Genomic DNA, 21,947 nt, shown 5'->3' on the forward strand with positions numbered 1-21,947 from the left:
AAATGCAGCAACCAGTGCAGTAACTGGTACGCACTCAAAATCTTTCAAAATGAAGCCAACAGAGGTCAGTACCGCTAGATGCTTGTCAGACCAATGGGCAGCAAAAAAAAAAACAAAAAAAAACAGCACTTCAATGGGGTTGTCAAGTGGGGACCCTCCTTCATCTGGGTTTCGTCCAGTTAGTCCCACGACTCCTCCAGAGGGCTTAACAGTGATCTCCAGCATCCCCGAGCCACTCCAGCATGCCAGCTCTCATCACCCACCATGGAAACATCATCATCTTACCTATCTTACCACATGGCCCGCACAGCCTAAAAAGCATGCCACCTTCAGCAGACCCAGGCTCCGTACATGCAAGCTCCAGGTAGTGACAATGCTGATACTACCTCCCCTTGCACCTTTCCTAATTACGACCTCAGAAGGACAACTGTTCCTGGTACAAACATTACCAACATTAACATAAACACCTACTGTACAACATGCCATGTTCCTGATTTTTTTCAGTGTTTTCCTGTTTATTCTACGTTATTTCCTTGTTTCTAGTTTTATTTTGTATTTAGGTTTCCTTAAGATTTTTTTCTAGTTTCAACCTTTGGTATTTGAGTGTTGGCATTGGTTCCTTGTCCCCTGTGTTTCATGTTTAGTTTAACTCCCTGTGTTTGTATTTGTTTCCTTGCTGCCCTCCTAGTGTTGCTTATGTTTTTGATATCTTCCCCCTTGTCCAGTGTTGTTGTGCTTTGTGAAGTTTCTTGTTTTCTTTTGTAGTTGCCTTCCCTTGTATGTGACTCCAGTTTTTTTCCTGCCTGAGTTTTCCTTCACTTTGATCACCCTCACTAGTTTCACCCATAGATATCTATGGTTTCACCTGTCTCTTTGTCCTCACCTGTTTCCCTGTGTCTAATCACTCCCTGTGTATTTAGGCTCTGTGTTTCTCCCTGCTGGTGTCAGTTCATTGTTTGATGTCTGCTGTCTGCATTGCTGTCCTCCTAGTGTTTTCTGAGACCTTAGTTACCTGCTTTATTCTTTGTTTAAGTAAGTTTTGTTAAAGATTTTTCTTAGATTTCTGTTTATTAAATTTTGTTAGTTTTATCTGCATTTGGGTCCTGGTTTTGAGTTTTTTCAACACATCCATGACACAACATGCAGTTTCAGCATTATGGCAAAGCACTTTTCGTGTTGCATTACTCACAACTCTAATATTGTCACCTTTAAATTTACTCATAAGAAACAGAAGTTAGCCAACCTATTTTTTACAAACCAGAAAAGTGTGTGAACACGTTTCTTACATTTGAACCCTCCTGCATCCTGTCTAACAGTTTGTGTGAAAACTTATAGAGATGTTTTTCACTACTGTGGTTAATTTGAGGACATGCTGCAACTGCAAAGGCTGTATGCTTTTGCTTATGATAGTAATAACCAGCCTGGTTTATTTTTCTTTCTCAGTGAAAAATGATTAATGTACTTTAAGTAGTGCTCCATAAATAAATGTTATCATTACATGTGCACAGCTCTGCTGATGGCAGTGTGCTAACAGGCTTCCGAGAAGAAGCATTGATTACTATTGAAGTTTAGCATGTAATCGTGATAAATTTGCTTATTACCACAAAACAGAAGGTTTGTGTGAGACTGATGATGTTTTAGTTTTGGAAGTTATTTATCATAAATCAAACAAGCCACTAAAAAAAACTAATGGAAAAAAATAAACCACCAAGGTTGTTGAAGGAAATGTCTGTTCCAGTTTTCATGTAGATGCATCCATTTATTACCAAACTTATATTGGTGCTAAAAGAAAATGAAGAACAAACATCTGCTCAAAACTTTGCATCTTTGTGGTCATCTGTACAAAAACAAGTCTTAGTTAAAGTACAAACAATGACCTACTGGTGGTGCTAAAGAGGTCAGGGGTCATCAATTAGGACTCCCTCCCAGGCTCTATATGTACCAACAAAATTAAAATCCATTCAGGGAAAATATGGGTTACTTCAGTCAGTAAATAAAAAAATACAAGAAATCTTTGCACGATTTGTGTTACTGTTGAAAAACCATACTAAAATGGATGTGTGCTTTTTGGTCATGACTGTTGATAAAAGTTTAAGAAAATTATTTAAACTTGAAGAAATGCCTCATGCTTATTCAGAATGGTTGTTAATAGTACCAAATATCTGTGCGTGATTTTAAAACGTAGTGAAATGAGAAATAATGTCGGCCAGTTGTCAGGTATGCAATTTCAGGACAGTAAAAGAGCAGCAGTGGAACAAGAGGAAGGGGTCTGTTTCTGTGGTGGTGTGATTTGTAGAAATCTTATGAGGGAGAAACATGAGGTGCAATTACCTTGACCCTAACCCTTTAAAATCAAATCATTTTATCCTTAAGCCAGAGAGGATGTTTGTGCCTAATCTAAAGGAAATCCCTCTAAGAAAATCCTTGCTGCAGCACAGATTCAACTCTTCCCTTATGCAGAAATGATCACTGAAGACCTAAAATGTGCACTTTCAACTTTTATTCTTAAAATCTAACATTTCTATTGTTTCTATTATAGATTTCTGGGATTAGATTCTAGCCAATATGCAACACAAATGCCTGTTAAATTACTGAAACTTGTTATTTCAACATTTATGTGAGATGTTTGTGTATTATAATTCAAAATTACACAGTAATGAGATATGATAAAAATGAGCCTGATAAAAAGACAGAAAATGGAAAATTAAGTAAAAAAAAGTATTTTAACTAAGTTCTGAAAAATCTTCTTTCTACAAGCAAATCGGCTTCAGTTCCCTAAACTGTGGTTTGTCAGCTGTATTTTCAGGAGGTAGACCTGCAGGCTGGTTTAAACACCAAACTATTAAAGTTCGGTGGTTGGTTCTTTTGGTTTTTTCTCCTCCTCGTTTCTTGGAACATGAAAGTCCACGTACGGACACCACTTGGTGTTGAGGCACACCAGTTTCTTCAAAGTAGATGTTTTGACGATGTTGAAGCCCATCTCTCCTCCGAATGTGCTGGGCTTCCAGTACTCAGGGGAGCAGATTGGATTCCCCATCAGACCTTTCAGAGAGAAGGGAGCACCCATCTCGACCATACTCTCACCAAATATGGCATTGGGTCGAGTTTTCTCCATTAGGACGCCGATATAGAGCTCCACAGCATCTATGTCACCGTACAGCTCCTCTAGACCTCTCGCCATGTCTGTGTCGCCTGTAAAGAAACAGATAATTAACAACAGTGGAGTTTAAACTTACTATGTTGCACCATCAGCTGTACATGTCATCCCATTCTTTTTTTTTAATGACGCAGGTTAGTTTCACTTAGCCATTTCAAAATAACACTGTAGTCTGCTAAATACCACTCAGTATGTTGATTCAGGTTGATTACCACCAACACATCTTTGAGACGCCACCTAAATTCATCAAAAACATGACTGAAATGTCTCATCAGTTGCCCAGGAATTTTGTACAGGGTAACTTGATGCCCAGAGGATGATCCCTTCTTCCTTTTGTAATCCCTGACTTTTCTTGGCATGAAAATTGTTGTCCAATAATAAAACATTTTAAAAATGATTGAATTGCAGAACTGATTTAGCTCACTTGCTTGAGCACACAACCAACAGAGCAGTTAAGTGTTCCTATCAAATGGTGCCTAAAAAAAGCCCCCTGAATTAATTATTTTCTGCTCCGATTAGCTTGATATGTCTGCATCTCTTAAAGATGAATTCCTGCAAAAGTGACTTTAATCCCATTGGCCTGATCTAAAAGGGCCAACTACTAAGTTTTTGGCATAACAACAACGTAAACATTTTTTTTGTTTGATCCATTAGTGTTAGTTTAACTCTGTAAAGTGTCAATTGATCTGGGGGAATGTGTGGAGGGAGTCTCCCATCATGCCCTTAAGGGGAGTGTTGATGCTGCGTTCCATCTACCTCAGAAGTTGGATGTTGAGACTGGAAATGACGTCACACCCGGGCTGAATGTGTTCCATTTGCTACGTGTTCGCAACTCAGAATACTGGGGGATACTCCACCTTCCAAGTCAGGATTAAAAATTTCTGGCACATTTTTGACACTCGGAAGTTGCGAGTTCCACGATTAAATAGAACGCACCATTAGATGCGTTTTACATCTGCTTTGATTATGCCTGTTGTACAGTGATGACTGCTGGGGTCTCTTTGGTCATGTTTCTGGTGGATTGTTGTTTTAGTTGCGAGACACATTTGCACCATGAGTGAAGTTACCCACTGAGTAGTACCCGTCTGTGACTTTAGGTGGTCCTAAAGGACTCGTAGTGCATCAGTATACATTGCCTTGCCATGAGATTGACTCCCTGCTTTGTTCTTGCCAGAGGAGACCCATCTTACCACAGATTTTCAAGAGTTACTGCAGCGCTGTCATATTGTTAAATATTTAACATTTCAAAAGTGTAGTTTAACTATATGTAGTGTGGACAAATATAGACACTTTAAAAGTGTTAAATTTAATAAACAGTCAATTTTGCTTTGTACTTTATTATAGAGGTATGACTTTATCTGAACAACCTGGTTGTAGATCTATTCTCTTGTCATTCTTGCAAGTAAGGAAAGATCATATTTTACTGTACAACTCCTCAGTACATACTCAGTACTCAAAATCAAATAATTTTTACTTTTGAGTGGATTTATAGACTGAAAGGTTTACTTCTACTTAGGTAAATATAAACCAGAAAAACTGTATTTCACTTGAGTACAGTAGTCATGAACTTTTTCCACCTCTGCCAAAAAGGCATCAATATTCAAGTATGGTGTTAGAAAATAATGCATGCGTTGCAGCCAAAGACACTGGAGGACACTAATTTATTCTTTATTATAAACAAAACAAGACAACAAAGTCTCTGTAACTACTCATCAGTATTTTCTGGCTGCTGAGACACTGCTGTGGTTTCTCTCTTTGCACACCTAATAACAAATTCTTTTTCCACTCATTTCTGATAGTCTGAACTTTGCTCAAAGACAACACCTTGTGGGGAAAATTGTGCTGCACGAATCTTTGCAAGGTTAATTAATGTGAAAGCAATATAAATACAATTGAACACTGACCATTTAAATATGAATTGAAATATTCTACAAGCATTGTAAATGGATTCAACTACATTATTTGATGAATTACACAAAAATAGTCAAGGGGTCCCTCATGTTAACTCAGCTCAACAATAAGAGTATACATTTTAACTTACCTCTCATGCGCCTTTTGATACCAGACATATCTGGTTTTATGGTTTAGTTAATTCCCCACATTTATCTCAGTGATTGATCTTGGAAAGGAATTGAGGCACACATGAAGAAAGCCAACTCAGAGAGACACCACAGACCAACCCTGACTTAACCAAAGATTACAAAAAAATCTGTTGGGTGACACACTGAGTCATGTTAAGTTCATGTATTTTATATCTTCGTGTTTATTATTATTTCTGGTTTTATTTTGTAGTTTTACCACCCTGTATCAGTCATATCCTGCTCCTCATGTTTCCTGCCTTACGTGTCAGCCTTACCCTGATTAACCACACCTGTGTCTCATTATCCCCTACCTGTCCGTGTATTTAATCCCAGTGTGTCGTCCTGATGTTGCCAGTTTGTAGAGTTTTCCCTCGTTATTCTTCATCCCAGCATTCATTATATGATCAGCTCATGTATTAAGCCTGCCTGGTTTCTTACCCAGCTGTTTGCCTGCTCTTTTATTTCATTTTATTTTTTTTACTGACTAGCTGTTTCCCTCTGCACTGGTCTTCTGGACAGCGATGAAGCAACCTCCTTTTTTTAAGGAAACTATTTATGTTAATCAGGTTAAAGTTAGTTTGATGTCAAAACGTAAATCATGATAATATCCTGAGTGACAGAGTTAAAAGGAGGCTACAAAGAGTAAGAAGTAAGAGTTAGTTGAAACATGCTTACCAGTTAATTCATAGAAGGAGGTATATGGCTTCAGGTTAAACCTTTTTCTGTATTCATTAAAGGGCCGCACACGTGCTGCTCTAGACTCTCTGATGACCATTTCAGCAACTTTGAGCACAACTTCATGAGAGTTTTGTCCTCCACCAATCTGAAAACACAAACACAAGTTCCTTTAATATTAATCTGAATTACTATTTAGAAAGACTTCTAACTGGAGAGATATAGTCCTCCCGCTTGAAGCTTGGCATGCAGACACTCAGTGATCAACATTTCAAGTTTCAGCAAAGAGAAAATCAACCATGCATGCAAATGATGCTGCAGAGTGATGTGAGAATATTATCTTTCATTTGATTTTACGGATGTATTTGTGAGAGGAAACCTGTTTTAACGCTGACAACTGAAGCCTCACAATGGTTTAGTGGTTATGAATATGTGTCATGTCAGTGTTGCAACATCACTGTGGTCTGTGTGAGAGATCCTCACATATCTGGATTTATAGTGGAGTCACTACATGTTTGTTTGTCAACCTACACTGACAAGCCCTTAGCTGACATCTTATTTATCATTGGTGACCTTTTCAATCTGTGTCGTATTTTCTTGAGTTCAAATAAATCTTAGAATCTGCAGATTTAAACCATGTTTTTTACACCGTATTATCAAGGACAAATTGATCTGAAAATGTGCTGTTTTTGACTAAAGTAACAAAGTGACCTACTTTGTCAACCACTGATCACATGAACCTTCTTTCTTATCTACCTGTCCAGCAGGCTGTCGAGAGAAAGCATCCACCAGTTTCTCCACCCCATAGTGCATGAGAAGGGAGGTGTTGTAAATGAACTGGGAGTATGGGATTTCTTCTCCATCAATGAGGAAGCTGTCGGGCATCAGGGGATGCCAGTGGTAGATCTGGCAGAACTCCAGGGCGATGCGGTTGCTGTACTGGAACCGTGAACTAAAAAGCAGGGATGGATCGAACTTCAAATCCAGTAGGTAGCCACTCAGCTGCTGCACATACTCTTCGATTATGATGTTTATTATTTCACCTTGAAAACAAAAAATTCATTCTCTGAGAAAAGGCAGAAAAAATGTATGTTTACATCATTTGTTCAAAGGCTTAAGCTATACATGTATATGCTCCAGTAACACATTATCATTTCGGGTTTTCAAACTTAGGCTTGCATAGTCACAAGGCATCATCTTTCTCCTCCTCTCAGACACATGGCTAGGTTTGTTTGTTAGCAACATAACTCAAAAAGTTATGGACGGATTTTGATGAAATTTTCAGGAAATGTCAGAAATGGCATAAGGAAGAACTGATTAGATTTTGGGAGTGATACGGATCACCATCTGGATACAGGAATGTTTTTAAAGGATTTGTTACTATTGGGAGATAGGGCTAATGGCGGAGGTCTGCGCAGTGTCTCTTTTCTTCCTTTTCAACAAATAACTTTATCTTTTATGGCACACGTTAAGGACTGTTTTTTTCCTTTTAAGACATGATTTGATCTTTACACAGACCCCATGTAAAGATGCCCTTAAGCATCTGTTTTCTCCCTTTGCAAACCATATTGAGGCTGTTAAAAGGTCTATTTGACTTGCTTGATTTTAATGTACCCTTCAGCATCTTTCTCCCCCTCATAACTAATGATCGAGTCTGCTTTAACATTTTGTTCCCTATTGTTTAACCACAGTTTTTTCCCCCTTCAGTTAAGGTATCCACGAGCATGTTTTTTTTTTTCTTTACAACATAGGGTTAGGTTTTTCTTCTTTCTTACACATTACTGTCAGTTTCAGTACTCTTAAGCCTCTATTTTAACCATGCTTATTTTATTGGGTTTATTTTAGTCATGCTTTAACATCCTTTTTTTTCCCCATCACATAGCTATGTCTGTCTTAGGGCACCCTTTCGTACCCATTTAATTCTTTATCGTAACAGTATTGGGTTTGATACCTTTACGTATCTGATTTAAAACAGGGTCAGGTATTTATTTCTTTTCTTCATTTAAAGCACAGGGATGGGTCTGTTTTAATGCATACATTTGCCTCTGCTTTCTCCTTCTATAACACGGCTATCAGTAGGTTTTGGGGTATTTTTATGGGCTTGCTTCCTTTTTTAGAAAACAGCATAGCATGTCTTTTTAAGTGCTCTTCAGCACTTATTTTTTAAATGAGGCAGTGAGATTGTTTTCCTTGATATCTTAAGTATTTGTTTTCTTCCATTGTAACACATGGTTGGATTTGTTAAGGGTGTTCTTTTGTCTCTTTGCAATTACGGCCCCATTTGTTGAAGACATTTTAAACTTGGTGAAAGATTATGGCTTGAGATATAAAATTAAACTTGACTTTTGGTCAGAGTCCCCCTATTTGGAAATGCTTCATTTCTATTCCTCCCGTGACCAACTGTCAGCTGTAGTGCAGGACATTCAATATCCCCTGACAGGTTTACAATAGCGTTAAAGGAGTTAAATCCGAGTGGATGTTGTGTAAACATGCTAACTCATATCATGTTTCTCTGTCATCTATGCAGAGGCAGTGCTTGTCAACGGGCAAGGCAGGCAGCTGCTTGGGGCCCCAGGTCACTAGGGGCCCCCAAGGGCTGACAAACTTTACTCCACAGTAATGTCCGAAAATGTTGCAACTGCAGTGACCTACCCCATTAAACCCATCAAACAACCAGTGGTCAAATTGCAATGACATATTAGACGGATACCCCCCTAAAGGGGCCCCATGTCATCCCTGTCTCACTGCTACATGACCTACGTCCATTAACTTTACTTAAGTGTGTCAAAGTAACGTCAAAGTCAGCCGTGCAAAATGAAGCAGAGCTACTTACCAGGGAGGAGAAAAGAAAGATCAGAAAGGAGGAAGAAGAAAGGAGAAAGCAAGACAGCGATAAGTGGAGCAGATAAGGACGTGAGGCAAACACTTAAACTAGTGTTAGGTGTAAGGCTGACTGTTAATCATTTAATAATTAGCCTTGTTAGCGGAGCTCAGTCAGCTCGACACACCCGCGTGCGACTGTCTTGCGAGCTTAGCCAACAACTAGTCGACAGAGAGAAAGTGAATATGCTTGTAAGGTACAGTACTGAAATTTCACAAAAGTAACTAGGAGTGATTTGGACGGCAAAAACAGTTAACCCAGACAACAGCTTTTACTGTAACTAATGAAAGTTGTGTCTTAGCTTACAGTATTGATGCTTTGAAATTTAGATCTAAATTTTGACAGTGTGCTTTCTGCATCAAAGACTATCAACTTTGGAGCATATTACATACTGAAATAAGTCTGAGACATCAAATCTGAGAAAAAAAGGTGAAGTGCTGGCTATTGTGGATAAAACACATCAGAGCTGTAGCTATTTTTGTCTACTTGTATTCTGGATTACCTATATTGCGATATGTGCTGTGTGTCTTGTAATGTATTTTATTTAACTGCAGTGTATTGTGGTTTTATAATAACATAAGCTTAATTCATCATACTGTAAATGTAAAAGCTCAGCTGGGGACAAGAGTTGAAAATTAGCCACAGCTATCAGGTCTTTATGCAGTACTTAGTATATTTATATTTATATTTAGATTATTTATAAATACATTTAACACGTGTCAGAGGGGCCCCCTGGGAATTTTTGCTTGGGACCCCAGCACACTCTAGAATCGCCACTGCATCTACGAGACATCACATGAGCATAAGAAAGCATCAGTACTGGATGACATTGTAAAGAGAACAGTCTCCTGCCCCCTCCTCACCAATGATGATGAGTCTGGTGGTCTGGAAGAGCTGCTCATCGTCCCAGGTGGGATGCTCTGCCTTCAGGATGTCACAGACTCTGTTATGCTCCCTCAGCCATATGGTGGCATACATGGTGAGGCCTGGCAAGATACCAAACACCTCCTGTCCAATGGCCAGACGCTGCTCTGGAGGGAAACCTTCAGGATACACCATGTGTACAGGGACCTCAGAGACTGTAGGAGGGTACACCTCCCCTTTAACTAACTGTGAACAACAAAAGCAGACATTAGCTGAAGAAAGATGCATTTAGAGGCTTAACTGTGAGCTATTCAAACAGTGATTAATTATTTAAATCAACTATGAACATAATTTGAGGAACATCTCGCCCAAACCCAGATATTAATCATGTAATAGGCTGAATAACAGATACCAGCAAAGTGAGTGAAAAGATTATCTCTATCTTATCTCAATCACTATCACTGCTATTTGAATAAATAAACCACAAGCTTCTGAGAAGTTAGCATGCCACAGGAAGTAGGCCAAGTGTTGTTTAAGGTCATTAGATTTACCAGAAACATGATAACGCCCATGGGGGGGATGGGCAGATCAACACAAACTGAAAGCTCCTTCCAGAACCCTACTTGCTTTCTTATAGTGGTATTTATAGTATATAAACCACTGTGTGTAGAGATGGTCTGTTATATTTGTAAATACCAGGGCTGGGCAACTGGCAGCCCAAGGGGCACATGGACCCCCCCCCTTTATTTTATGTGGCCTGGAAGTCGTTTCATATATCAAGGTTTTAACCATTAAGAGAAAAAAAAACTAAATCTATTTGAGGAATCTGAAATATTCCTCAAATAATCTTGATTACTATTATATTATATCTTTGCAAGAAGTCAGAGATATGATTGTGATTGTTTCTGTAAAACTCCACATATGTATTAATAAATACATTGGTTAAAAAGTAGAAACATAAGAAGTCAATTAGATAAAATAGCTGTGTTCATTGCACTAGAAAGGTACCTTAAATTGGCTTAAATTATGAGTTTAGATCAACAAATTAAGTATAACTCTCTATTTGAGTTTGAAAAAATAAATGTTTGTATAGTGCATGCAAATGTCTTTAGTTTTATTATAATATTGAGAGTAGCCAACAATTTTCAATAATATGGCCCTCTGTCAGGGAGATTAAAATTGATGCTGCCCTCTTCCAGTGTTACCAACTCCTCAGTAAGAAAAGTATCTATTGGCTGTGCTAAAAGTCACCAGAAGTCGCTACATGACGCCATCATCTAATTTGCATAATTTTCCATATGGATTTAATTGTAAAGGACGCTGTAGGGAAGGAGGAAAAACATCATGAGAGACAAAAAGTGAGTAAAAAGACCCTTATTATGTGTAGAACAACAAATTAACTTGCTTCTGTCAATTCTTGTTTTTATAACGTCACAGTTCCAACCCTCCTTTATCTGGGCTTGGCAAAATGACTGAAGAGATACTCTGGCAGAATTACTTTAAATTTTATTTTTGGTTTATCATTTATTTATTATTCTATTTTTCTTAGAAGTTTAGTTTTCTTATGTTTGGTTAGTTTTAAACCTTATGATCCACTTAAAAGCCTACAACAAATCAATTTTTTCTTTTCTTTTTTTTTTTTTTTTTTTGTATACAGTCTTCATTAACAATCTAAATGGACCAAAAAGAGACAATAGAAAAAAACTATCAAGGTGCCTTCACAGCACGGTTAATCTGTAGTCTGGACATGGAGGCGTGAGCATCTCCTGCTCTGACCGCAGCTGAGAGGGACTGCTGCATGAGGAGTGGGCTGCCTGTCAGTACTTTGGGATGGGGAGGGGCCCGCGGCAGCACCCGCTGCTCACTAAGAGGCGCTACAATGTGCTTTCATGTCGGTGTCTTCAAAAGTCTCCAGTAACACCAGAAAAAGTCACTAGATTTGTCACTAGTCCCTTTTTTGAAAAAGAGTAGCTAGAGGGGTCTGAAAACTCGCTAAATATAGCAACAGAGTTGCTAAGTTGGCAACACTGTCTGTGACCAAAGTTTCCCATCCCCATACTTGAAATCCAACAGCATAATAACTTGAGGTATTTCTTCATCACCTGATATTTTAGCTTTCCATCTTTAAGAAAGCGGAGTTGAAGCTGTCGCTCAAGGTTATCACCGTAGATGTTACTGGCATCTACCTGGATGAGTAACAAAACATAATAACCCAGGTATGGTGAGTAATTCAAGGCAAACACAATTCCTGACAAGTTTTTAAGCATTTTGTTATCATCTAATAATATTTCTTGTAGTGTCTGAATATGCAATATATATTTCTCACCCCATGTCCTAATGCCTTGGTGAAGCCCCCAGAAACATCATGTTTTGTCTTAAAAAACTGGTGGGTAAAGTGTTGGGCCATAAAGGCAAACATCAGGTTGGTTCCTTGAGGGTCTGGCCGGAATTTCCTTCTCCTGAAAAATTTCTCAGCCAAAACTTTGGGATCAGGAAGAGTAGCTTTGCCTGTAGAGGCGGAAAACGGTTTAAGAGACATTCCCTCAGGTGCTCAGTATTGTGTTTGTGTGTAGGAGGGTCTCACCTTTGGTTCCCATTGGTAGAGGGCAGTCTTCAGGTACAGCAGGGAGGAGCCGGGTATAGTATGAGATGTTGTAGTAGGACTCCCAGCTTAGGTATCCATACTTTGTATTGTAGGTTGGAGGGCTTGGAATAAGGTCACTTCTGACTACAGGAGAAAAATGAACAGTTTTGCTGCAGTTTTTTTTTGATACACTGTTTTGTTGAACATACATTGTCAAACATTATAAGAATGAGTATGAAATTAAATTAACTCCACTTGTGTGTACTTCCCTCAGTCAATATGCCTTAACTACCTAATATATTGCAGGTGATAAAACAAAAAAAAAACACTCCTTCCACTGTCATCCACTATGTCATCACTTGGGACATATTTACACCATATTAGACCACCAGATTGAATTGACCAAGCCTAAATGCATTGGTTGCTGCCCTTTGATTGACTTGTCAGAGCAGGTGTAGCCTATCCATTAAAGTGATCATTGAGTGCATGTATATGTATCCACATTAAATGTTTCACCTACCTGTCAGCACTAATCTCATAATAGTGTCTCTGAGGAAAGAGTTGTTGATGATGGCCCAGAACCACTGGAAATGTGTGAGGAAGAAGTGAACTGTTGTAGGACTGGGCTTCAGCCAGAGACCAACTCCAGTCCAGAAGTCCGCTACACAAAAGTATCAAGAATAAATGTTTTTTTGGAATAAATAAATAAAAATCAACCCACACTCACACAAACACATTCATTAATTCTGAGAAAGTCTATTTGCTCTTTACTTACGAACAGTGCAGTTGACTCCGCTGAAGCCGGTGCGAGTGCAGTCACATTCATAGCCATCCACCCCAACTCTCACACACACTCCTGAGCTCTGACACGGGTAGGAGCAACATGGATTCACTGTAAAGAAGAGAAGATCATCTATTTCTATTTCTAATTGTATGGCAGAAGGTACAGATGAATGAAAAAACACGGACAACCTGAAAGTGAATTTATATACGTTTGCTGTCAGACTTTGGCTGTTCAGCACATTTTTCCAGAGATGCATAGGTAACTGTTTATCCAATGCTGATCTTATTGGATTAACATTAATGTCTTTAATATGTATGTTGTACAACCCCAAAAAAAAAAAGATTTCTACATCCACCCATCCTCCTATCATCTACACTGCCTCTCCTGTTTGGGGCCATGAGGGGCTGGAGCCAGTCCTGGGTGTCTTTGGGTAAGGGAGAGGTAGGGGGTAAGGGTAAACCCTGGACAGTTCATCAGTCATTCACAGGGCTGACAAACACCCCTACTCACAGGCAATAACAGTCACAAATTAATCAAATGAACATGTTTGTGAACTGTGGAATAAACCAGAGTATCCAGGGAAAACATGCAAACTAAATGAAAAGAACTTAGGCAGCCTTTGTTGTGCAATGCACTCTAAGTAGTGATGTCAGATGGTTGCATTGTTCCTCTCCTCACACCTGTTCTAATGTGTGTCGTTCTTTATTCTTTTTCATTTCAGCGTAGGTGCAGTTTTAATGAAGAAGACATTAAGGATGAGGTTTCAGGTGAGTACAATCCATACTATCTGATATCACTACCCAGAGTGCATTGCAAAACAACAGCAGACTGTGTGTGAATATAGTTTAAAATTTCCTAAAAACCAGAAATTTATTTTTTGTCTTTTTACAACATATAAGACACTAATGTTAATCCAACAAGGTCTTTATATGCAAGAGTGCTTGTAAAGCATTAGCAAAGCATTTTAAAACTCATTGCCAAAAAAGCAATCTTATTGATTTATATGCCGTCTATAAACACACCTATAAATGCCTTATTAATGCAATTAGTAAAGAGTTAGGGTAAGGATGAGTCTTCTGTGTAAATGATACAGAAATTTGCATCCAAATGTTTAAATGAAATCCATAATAAGAGATCTATAGTTCATATTCTCTTCACAGGAAGCGTTAAACGAAACTTATTCAGTCAGACCTCATCTCTCCTGGGCAAAAAGTTGCAGCCCAGCACCCACCCCTCCTACCCCCTCATATCTTTTAACACTCTCTAGCACAGCTTCCTGCCTTCCCTCCACACAGGCAGAAGTTGAATGAGATAACGAGACACTTTTTTTCATATGAAAGCATAGATAAGCACATCCTCCACACAAAAATACACTGTGTTTCTAAGAGTATGACATGGCAGTTCAAATAAAAACACAAATTCCAAACAGTTGGCAGGTCTTATAAAATTAAAAGAAGAAATGTCTTTTTCAGGGGAGGCCTGTTTTTTTTATTTCAGTGAGACAATGTGATACCACACTACATGCATCACAACAGCACGGCTCTGCAGTGAAACTATCTAGGAGATAAACTGGCCTACTGAAAATGGAAACACAAAGTAAGATAAAGAATGGTAAAAGAACAACAATACATTAAAATTCACTTTTAGAAGACAGACATTGGTTTCACAGGTTCCAAAAAACCTTACAGCATATTGTTAGGAGGACAGGTAAGACAGCAGAGTGACCCTGTGTGAACTTTTTCTGAAACATGTTGCCTGCATCTAATTTGAAAAGGTCTTGCAATTTCTAAAGAGAATGAGATCTCTACGTTTCAACATCTGAACTGTGTTTTTTATATTTTCAATTAAACATGGGGTTTCACTGTTTTAAAAATCAAGACCCTACCATTTTAAATTTTGGATTTTAGACTGTTGTGTTTTTATCCGTTAATGCATGAACAGAGTGCATTAGGCTGACATTTCTTGGTTAAGTTACTACTTCTATATATAAAATAGTGCATTTCTGTCAAATTTTGATCATTCATACATCAAAGGTTATACATTCTCGTTATACTCATGAATAGTTTCAGCCTTGAGTAGCAGTAAGTTACACTCAGCTTTGATGTGGTTGAGTTGCTCGTCTCTCAACCAGGTCAGGTATTTGATCACCAGCTCCTGCAGCCACATTTCAAAGTGGCATTGGGCCAAACATTTTACCTCAAATTACTCCCAACGCTGCATCAGTGACATGAATTAGCTAATACTGACAGCTGATATACTTAGCAACCTCTGCCCTCAGTGTGTGAATGTATAAGTGTGACCTGAGGTGTAAAGGGCGCTTTGAGTAGTCTGTTGACAAGAAAGGCACACTACAAGCTCAAGTCCATTTCCTTTTCATTTTTGCAACAAGTTAAAGTTTGACTCTTGTTCCGTCACTCTCTTTGTTTCTCCTCTTAGCTTGCTCTCTTTACTTCAGAGATGTTGACTATACTGAGAAAACAAATCTAAGGTTGGCAATGATGTGTTTACTGTCAGGAAATTCTGACACAAAGATGGGTAATAACACTCCCAGCATATTTCTACCCTCTCAAAATAAGCTACATCCTACAAGAGGTTTTATTCTGCCAAAGTCATTTAATTAATAATATGTTTCTGCCACTATTACTGACCAGTGGAAAAGCAGCATATTCTTTATAGCAATGACCAGTTACCAAACAGCAAACTGAGCTGCTAGTCACATTATATGCTTTTGCAGTGGTATTGCTAATGCTGCCAGTAAAAATAACTGCCATACTTAGATTATACATATAATAGCACTGTAAATGCAGGTCTGTTCTTCTGCAGCAGACCAAGATGCAAAATTTGAGTCTCAATATTGACACTATATTAACATGTACATGCTTGCACAAAAGTTTACCTAATTTATCAATTCTTATATCAATATGCGCTGTGCATATAAAGATCTTGAATATGAAACATTTCTTGTAGTCATCAAGATTCTTAAAAAGTGGACATGAAGAGTATCATAATAAAATACAGTCATTTAACTACAGTATTAGACCATAGATCTTTTTTGTCAATATTAGTAAAAGAATAAAGACATGCACAATGTAGTGATGGAAAACTGAATTAATTGCTCACCAACACTCAAGTCTTCAGCACAGGATGAGCTCTGCAGCAGGAACAGATAGATGAGCAGCCAGATAGAGAGGACGCCAAACTCTGTTTAAAATAAGAAATAATTCTACCTATAAAAAAAATTCTATTTGGTCAAGGTCAAACAATTTAAGGGCTCACCTTTCATGATTCCTACATGTACCAGTTGGTTAGTTCAATGAGGGCTCAAGGTTAGATTATTCTTGGTGCACAGAGAAACGTTTATGTACTCTATAACAGTGAATTGGCTCACTTGATGTGGTCTTCACAACATCAGGCAGCTTTGAATGGGCGGTTTCCTTTACTTCCTCCATTTGGTTTTCAATAGATTTCATAGAAAGCCTGCTGCATTGTGCATCAAATTTTGACCAAAACTTTCTTTCACAGAACCTTTATTGATATTTTCTTTGAGTCAAATATTAATACCAGTCTGTTGTTTGAGTAAATAGTTTTTAAGTTGACAAAAATATTTAGTCAGTCAAACGATGATGGTAAAGTGGAGCACAGGAAAGGATGATAAGGCAGGGTTTCAAAGATGCCTGTTGCCACCTGCTGGTAAATCAATGCAACATACACCTGCCAACCACTTTATAAGGTATATCTGTCCAACTGCTGCCCTCAACAAGGCCTTTTGACCAAGAGATATTCCACTCTGGACCACTAACACTGGATTGTTTTATATTTCTGGATTATTCTCTGTGAACCCTTGAGATGACTGTGCATAAAAATCACAGCAGTTTGTGAAATACTCAAACTAGCACCAACAACCATGGCACGTTCGAAGTCACTTCCCCATTCTGATCCTCAGTTTGAACTTCAGCAGATCACCCTGATTATGCCTATGTTGGTTGCTGCTATGTGATTGGCTGATATTTGTATTAATAGGCAGTTGAACAGCTGTAGCTAATAAGGTGGTCAGTAAGAGTACATGCCTCAGTTGTTAGATAAATGTTTTGTTAAAGTAAAAGTTGATGAGACTAAAACCATTTTATTTTAGGTAAATGGCAGAAGTGATTGAGATTTCCACAGTTTTGAAGATGTAAAATTTAAAAAACGATGGCTACTTGCATCTTCCACTACTTACTGTGTATGTTTAATATCTTTTCACTAAATTGGATGTAGAATAAAAGGCAGTGACCCAAACGTACATATAGGAATCAGAAAGAGTTTTCTGAGAATAATCACAAAACTTTATACAAGCTTATAACATGATAAAAATCCACCCAAGTGAAAAATATGAATAAAGTCTCAGCATAATTTGGCTGTAGATAATATCTACACAGTATGTTTCTGTTTAAAGACTTCCTACTCTTCCGTAAAGAGTAAATTTACGGTCAATTTTCATATTAATGAGAACTGTAAACTGATAAAATGAAAACAAAAAGCAATAAATCCCCACATTTGTGAAGCTGGGAGCAGGATTTTGCAATATTTTTGAGAACAGTTACTGACGCTATATGGACGATAAGATTTTGGATGATTAGATTGTTCTTCTACACCAGTGGTAGGCAACGGGCGGGCTTTCAGTAGGAAAGACAGGTTTTCCTTGATGAAAATGTAATTTTGGCCCGCCATTGAGTTGGTCAGAAAAAAATTTAGTTAACTTAGTTTCTGATCCCTGTTCTACACTATAGTCTTGGTGTCTATCTGTCACGGCTGAAAATGACATTTATAATAATTCTAACACTAAATGCTTGCCCTGCCTATAGTTACATCTTGAACTGTTACTTTAGCACAATTTAAACTCAAAGAAGCCATAAAATAGCATTGATTTCCAACCAATCATGGCCTAGATTTGTTATTTAATAGCTAAAGATTTATGGTGTTAGGCTATGTAAAATGCACTTTACTAAGAGTAACATCTTTTCAGCTCCATATACAGTATACAGGAATCAGAAGAGTTCAACTTTGTCATTATTCTTTTAGATATCTGTGAAAAATCAGTGGCCAGCAGTCTATAACAGGACAATAAAGAGGCACACTGGTGGGAATCTGGAGACCCTGATAAATTACTGATGATTGTTTTTTTTATCTGCTTGGAAAGAAATAAAGAGGCTTTCTTCGCTTCAAAAAGATCCAGACAATGCATTTCAGTGGCCAGATTCTGATCATGATACCTTTCCACAGAGACATAATCTTTATCAATCTATGTAAGATGTTTGAGTGTTGAAGTAATTCTGCTTTAATTTCCTGCATACTGTAGCAATTTACGGACCAAAGCTTGTCTGAAATGTCCACAAGGAGATACGTCAACTCCTGACCTAAACATGCTCAGATGATTTATCAGCAGCTGATCTGTCTCAGTGAAACAAAAACACGACAGCAGTGATGTTTCTTTTTCACATCCTGACATCTTCATTGGTGTGGTTGAGTGTGTGTGTATGTACGAGCTCGGCCTACTTTCACTCCGATTGTGTTCTCTGCCAAGTTTAGTTTTTCAGCATGTTAAAAGGGCCAAGTATTTTATGTGGGGTGTGTTTGTGTTCAGCCCCGAGGACAAAAAGAAAAGTTTGACTCTTAGAAACACTTACGACTTTTAAATTGTCAAAATAATAACTTGGTGTATGTTGTTGATAACATTCGTCAGATTGTCAGGTTCATGTAGCCTATCAAAATTATTTTAATCATTTTTGGGTTTTTTTCCTGTACTTAAATTGGATAGCTGAAGAGAGACAGGAAACATGGGGAGAGAAAGTGTCGGGGAAGACATGCACCTAACAGTGCCGAGACAGGGAATGATTCCCTCGACCGTTGTGTTGAGGGACTATAGGCTCTGGATGTGGACGCCTGGTCTACACCTACTGAGCTGAACCGGCACCCCTGCAGAGGTGGAAAGTACCTAATTATCACAAATTACTGTAAGTGAGTAGTTTTTTAAGTTTGTTCTGTTTTGAGTATGTTGAAATCTGTACTTTTACTTCAACTTAAATAAGTTTTAACCGGACTGTAATTTTACTTGAGTACAATAGTCTTGTACTTTTTTCCCCTCTGGTAACACAGTAGCACAGAAAATTATTCCACATCACATCCACAAACAGCTGAATACTGCTGGGGTTCTTTTGTTCAAGCTGCATTGTTTTTGTTTTTGATGTGGGACACATTTGCACCATGAGGAAAGTTATCCACTGAGTTAGAGTTTATCAAGTGACTTTAGGTGTCCCTAAGGGCTGCATAGTGTGTATTTTTCCTCAGTATGCATTGCCTTATTATGAGCTTGACTCCCTTCTTTGGTCCTCCAGAGGAGACCTATGTACCTTACTGCTGATTTTTAAGAGTTACTGCAGCTCTGTCCAATAGTAAAGTATTTCTTTCAAAAGTGTAGTTCACATGTAGTGTGGACAAAAAAAACAGCTTTAAAGTGTTAAATTTAACTCTATATGAGTTTAATCAACACTGTTGATGTTGCTCTGTATTTGACTTGATTACAGAGGTGTGAGTTTACCTGAACAACCTGATTGGAGATCAATTCTCTTGTTCTTGCTAATAAAGAAAGCTCATATTTTATTGTACAACTCATCAGTAGCTACTCAGTACTTAAGAGTAAACTTTGAATTAAATACTCTTTACTCTTACTTGAGTAGATTTAAGGACCAATACTTTTACTTGTACTAAAGTAAAATTTAACAAAAATAACTACTTTTACTTGAGTGCAGTAGTCATGTACTTCTCCCACCTCTGCGCCCATGGATCATCTTTTAGTGTTTTGTCACAGTATCTTAATTCTGTTCTATTCTGGGTTATTATATGTTATTTCATCTTCTTAATTATTTCCTTCAAGTTTATTATCATCTTTTTAATTTTTGCATTTTAATCCTATATCACGTTTCATTCAAAATGTACGATAGCATTTCTTGTGTATTACAGGTCCTATTATCATTAAACCATTAATTTATAGCATTTACATAGAGATTTATTTTGTTTTTACCTTGTGAATGAATTGGATTGAATAATACTGATTGTTTGATTATGTGCATGTAAAGCACTTTGCTGTGTATTTTTTTTTCTTTTCTTTTGCATGGACAGTGCCACACAAATAAAGTCTGATTAATACTAATGTTCTTACATAAGAAAATAAAATAACCTAATGCCTAAATACTTGGTAAGAAAAATAAAGGGCATTAAACCCCCATTTAAGTAAGTATGTAGTTATTATGATCAAAATGAAGTCTAAGTATGTTTAACAGCTTTTGATATGTAAATGATTACACTTTACAATGCTAGTTAGTTACTTGGTAAGGTCTGTTATCTCACTAGTTACAGCAGTTAAATAAACAAGGAGGATTTGAGTGTTGAGAAAAAGTTTCAACTGGCAGGGCATAGAAATTGTGAAATGTTTTGTCTACTGTTATCCCATTTTCATCCTGCTTTTCTGATACATAGAGGTTTGCCACAAGGGTCAATTCTTGGCCCTGTGCTCTTCACCTTGTATAGAAATGATATGGTTTCTCTTTTTAATGGTTGTCGTGCCCATCTCTATGCAGATGACACTATTCTGTATTGTATAGCACACTCTGTTCAGTTAGCCATCAGAAACTTCCAGGTTGCGTTTAACCCTCTCCAGGACTCTTTCATAAACCATTAGCTTGTACTTAATGCAAATAAAACTAAATTTATGTTGTTTTTTTCAGAGTCAGTAAACCTGTTTATGAGAATATGCACATATATACTATAAATGTTTTCCATTGTCTTGTAGAAAGAGAAAAGTTGAAGCTTGTGTGCTTGCATTAGTAACTTGCCATTAGGAGCTTTCTTTTTCCTTTAAAGTAAAAGTAAAATATCAGAGTTTGAAATTAAAATTTGTCTTGGAAGCAGGACTAAATGAATAGCACTTGAATGCTGAACGTTGACTCTACCCCTCCTACAGTTCAACCTTGAAACTTACATCATCAAGAGCAAAAACAACTAATATAAAACACATCCTTCTTGGTAAATACATCAACACCCTCACAATCATAACTGTGATATTTTCACTCTGAATCAAGGCTGAAACATATTTATAATAATCAGTCCTCAATGCTTTTTTCCTTTAATTTCAGCACTTTGCAGTTTTCTGTTTAGTCTTGAGGGTTGTTTCGATGTGCAGGCATCCATACATCACTCCTCCGTGTCCGTACAGTAAACCTCCCTCTGCAGCTTCAAACAGCAAACTGTATTTGAACTGCACTCTGTTTCCTACACATGATTGATATAAGAGAGAATGAAAGGCATCAGGAACTAATTATCAAATCATTGTTTCCCGCCTTACAAGTGCCTGAAAAGGACTTCTATCAGCCATGTCGTGGTGCTGTTGTCGCAGGCTCGCTGCTTCCCTTAGCATTCCTGGTAATTGAGATCAGATGCTGCAGTGAGTGGAACCTGGACTGGGAGTAACCTGGAAGCATTTATTTTATGGAGAAGATGTTTAGTTAAGCTGTGCTCCTGCTCTAAATGAGCCTCGGCCCAGCTCTGTGATGAATACGATTGGTGAAAGCACTGAAGGCTGGTTCCTGACTTCTTCCTTCCCCTGGATCAGGTTACAGATTAGCACACTTCCTGTCCACTTGTGGAACAAGCCAATCCCAGAGACGGAGCAGCAATGGGCCCACAGAAGAGGGGCATCCTGGGTGGGTTTCTATCACAGCAGAGGGTCCTTATCATTTGTTAAACCTGTTAGAGAAAGCAGCTGATTGAGAAGCGGGATTGAGGTACCCTGGAGTCAGCTGGGGGTCCTCCTATAGGAAATGAACTTTTCACACATGCGGCCTGACCATACTTAAAGCTGAAATAGACCGTTACGTTGTTGTATA

General features: G+C 38.0%; 1 protein-coding gene across 2 annotated transcripts; it reads right to left on the reverse strand.

Annotated features, from left to right (window-relative positions):
* Window positions 1–2,485: 2,485 nt before the first annotated feature.
* ptgs1 (prostaglandin-endoperoxide synthase 1) lies at window positions 2,486–16,409 on the reverse strand. Of its 2 annotated transcripts, none has more exons than XM_041787536.1 (11): window positions 16,303–16,409; window positions 16,147–16,227; window positions 13,018–13,134; window positions 12,763–12,903; window positions 12,243–12,386; window positions 11,985–12,166; window positions 11,761–11,844; window positions 9,658–9,904; window positions 6,670–6,956; window positions 5,914–6,061; window positions 2,486–3,192 (listed from the first exon to the last, which is right to left on the reverse strand). In XM_041787536.1, exons 1-11 carry the CDS (start codon window positions 16,307–16,309, stop codon window positions 2,843–2,845), a joined length of 1,788 nt encoding a protein of 595 aa, XP_041643470.1. In that variant the 5' UTR covers window positions 16,310–16,409; the 3' UTR covers window positions 2,486–2,842. The 2 variants fall into 2 exon arrangements, with proteins under 2 accessions (XP_041643470.1, XP_041643471.1); XM_041787537.1 differs by having other exon boundaries at window positions 16,147–16,177; window positions 16,303–16,406.
* Window positions 16,410–21,947: the final 5,538 nt, after the last annotated feature.

The sequence above is a fragment of the Cheilinus undulatus genome, linkage group 5 (genome assembly GCF_018320785.1).
Source record: "Cheilinus undulatus linkage group 5, ASM1832078v1, whole genome shotgun sequence".
Classification (NCBI taxonomy): domain Eukaryota; kingdom Metazoa; phylum Chordata; class Actinopteri; order Labriformes; family Labridae; genus Cheilinus; species Cheilinus undulatus.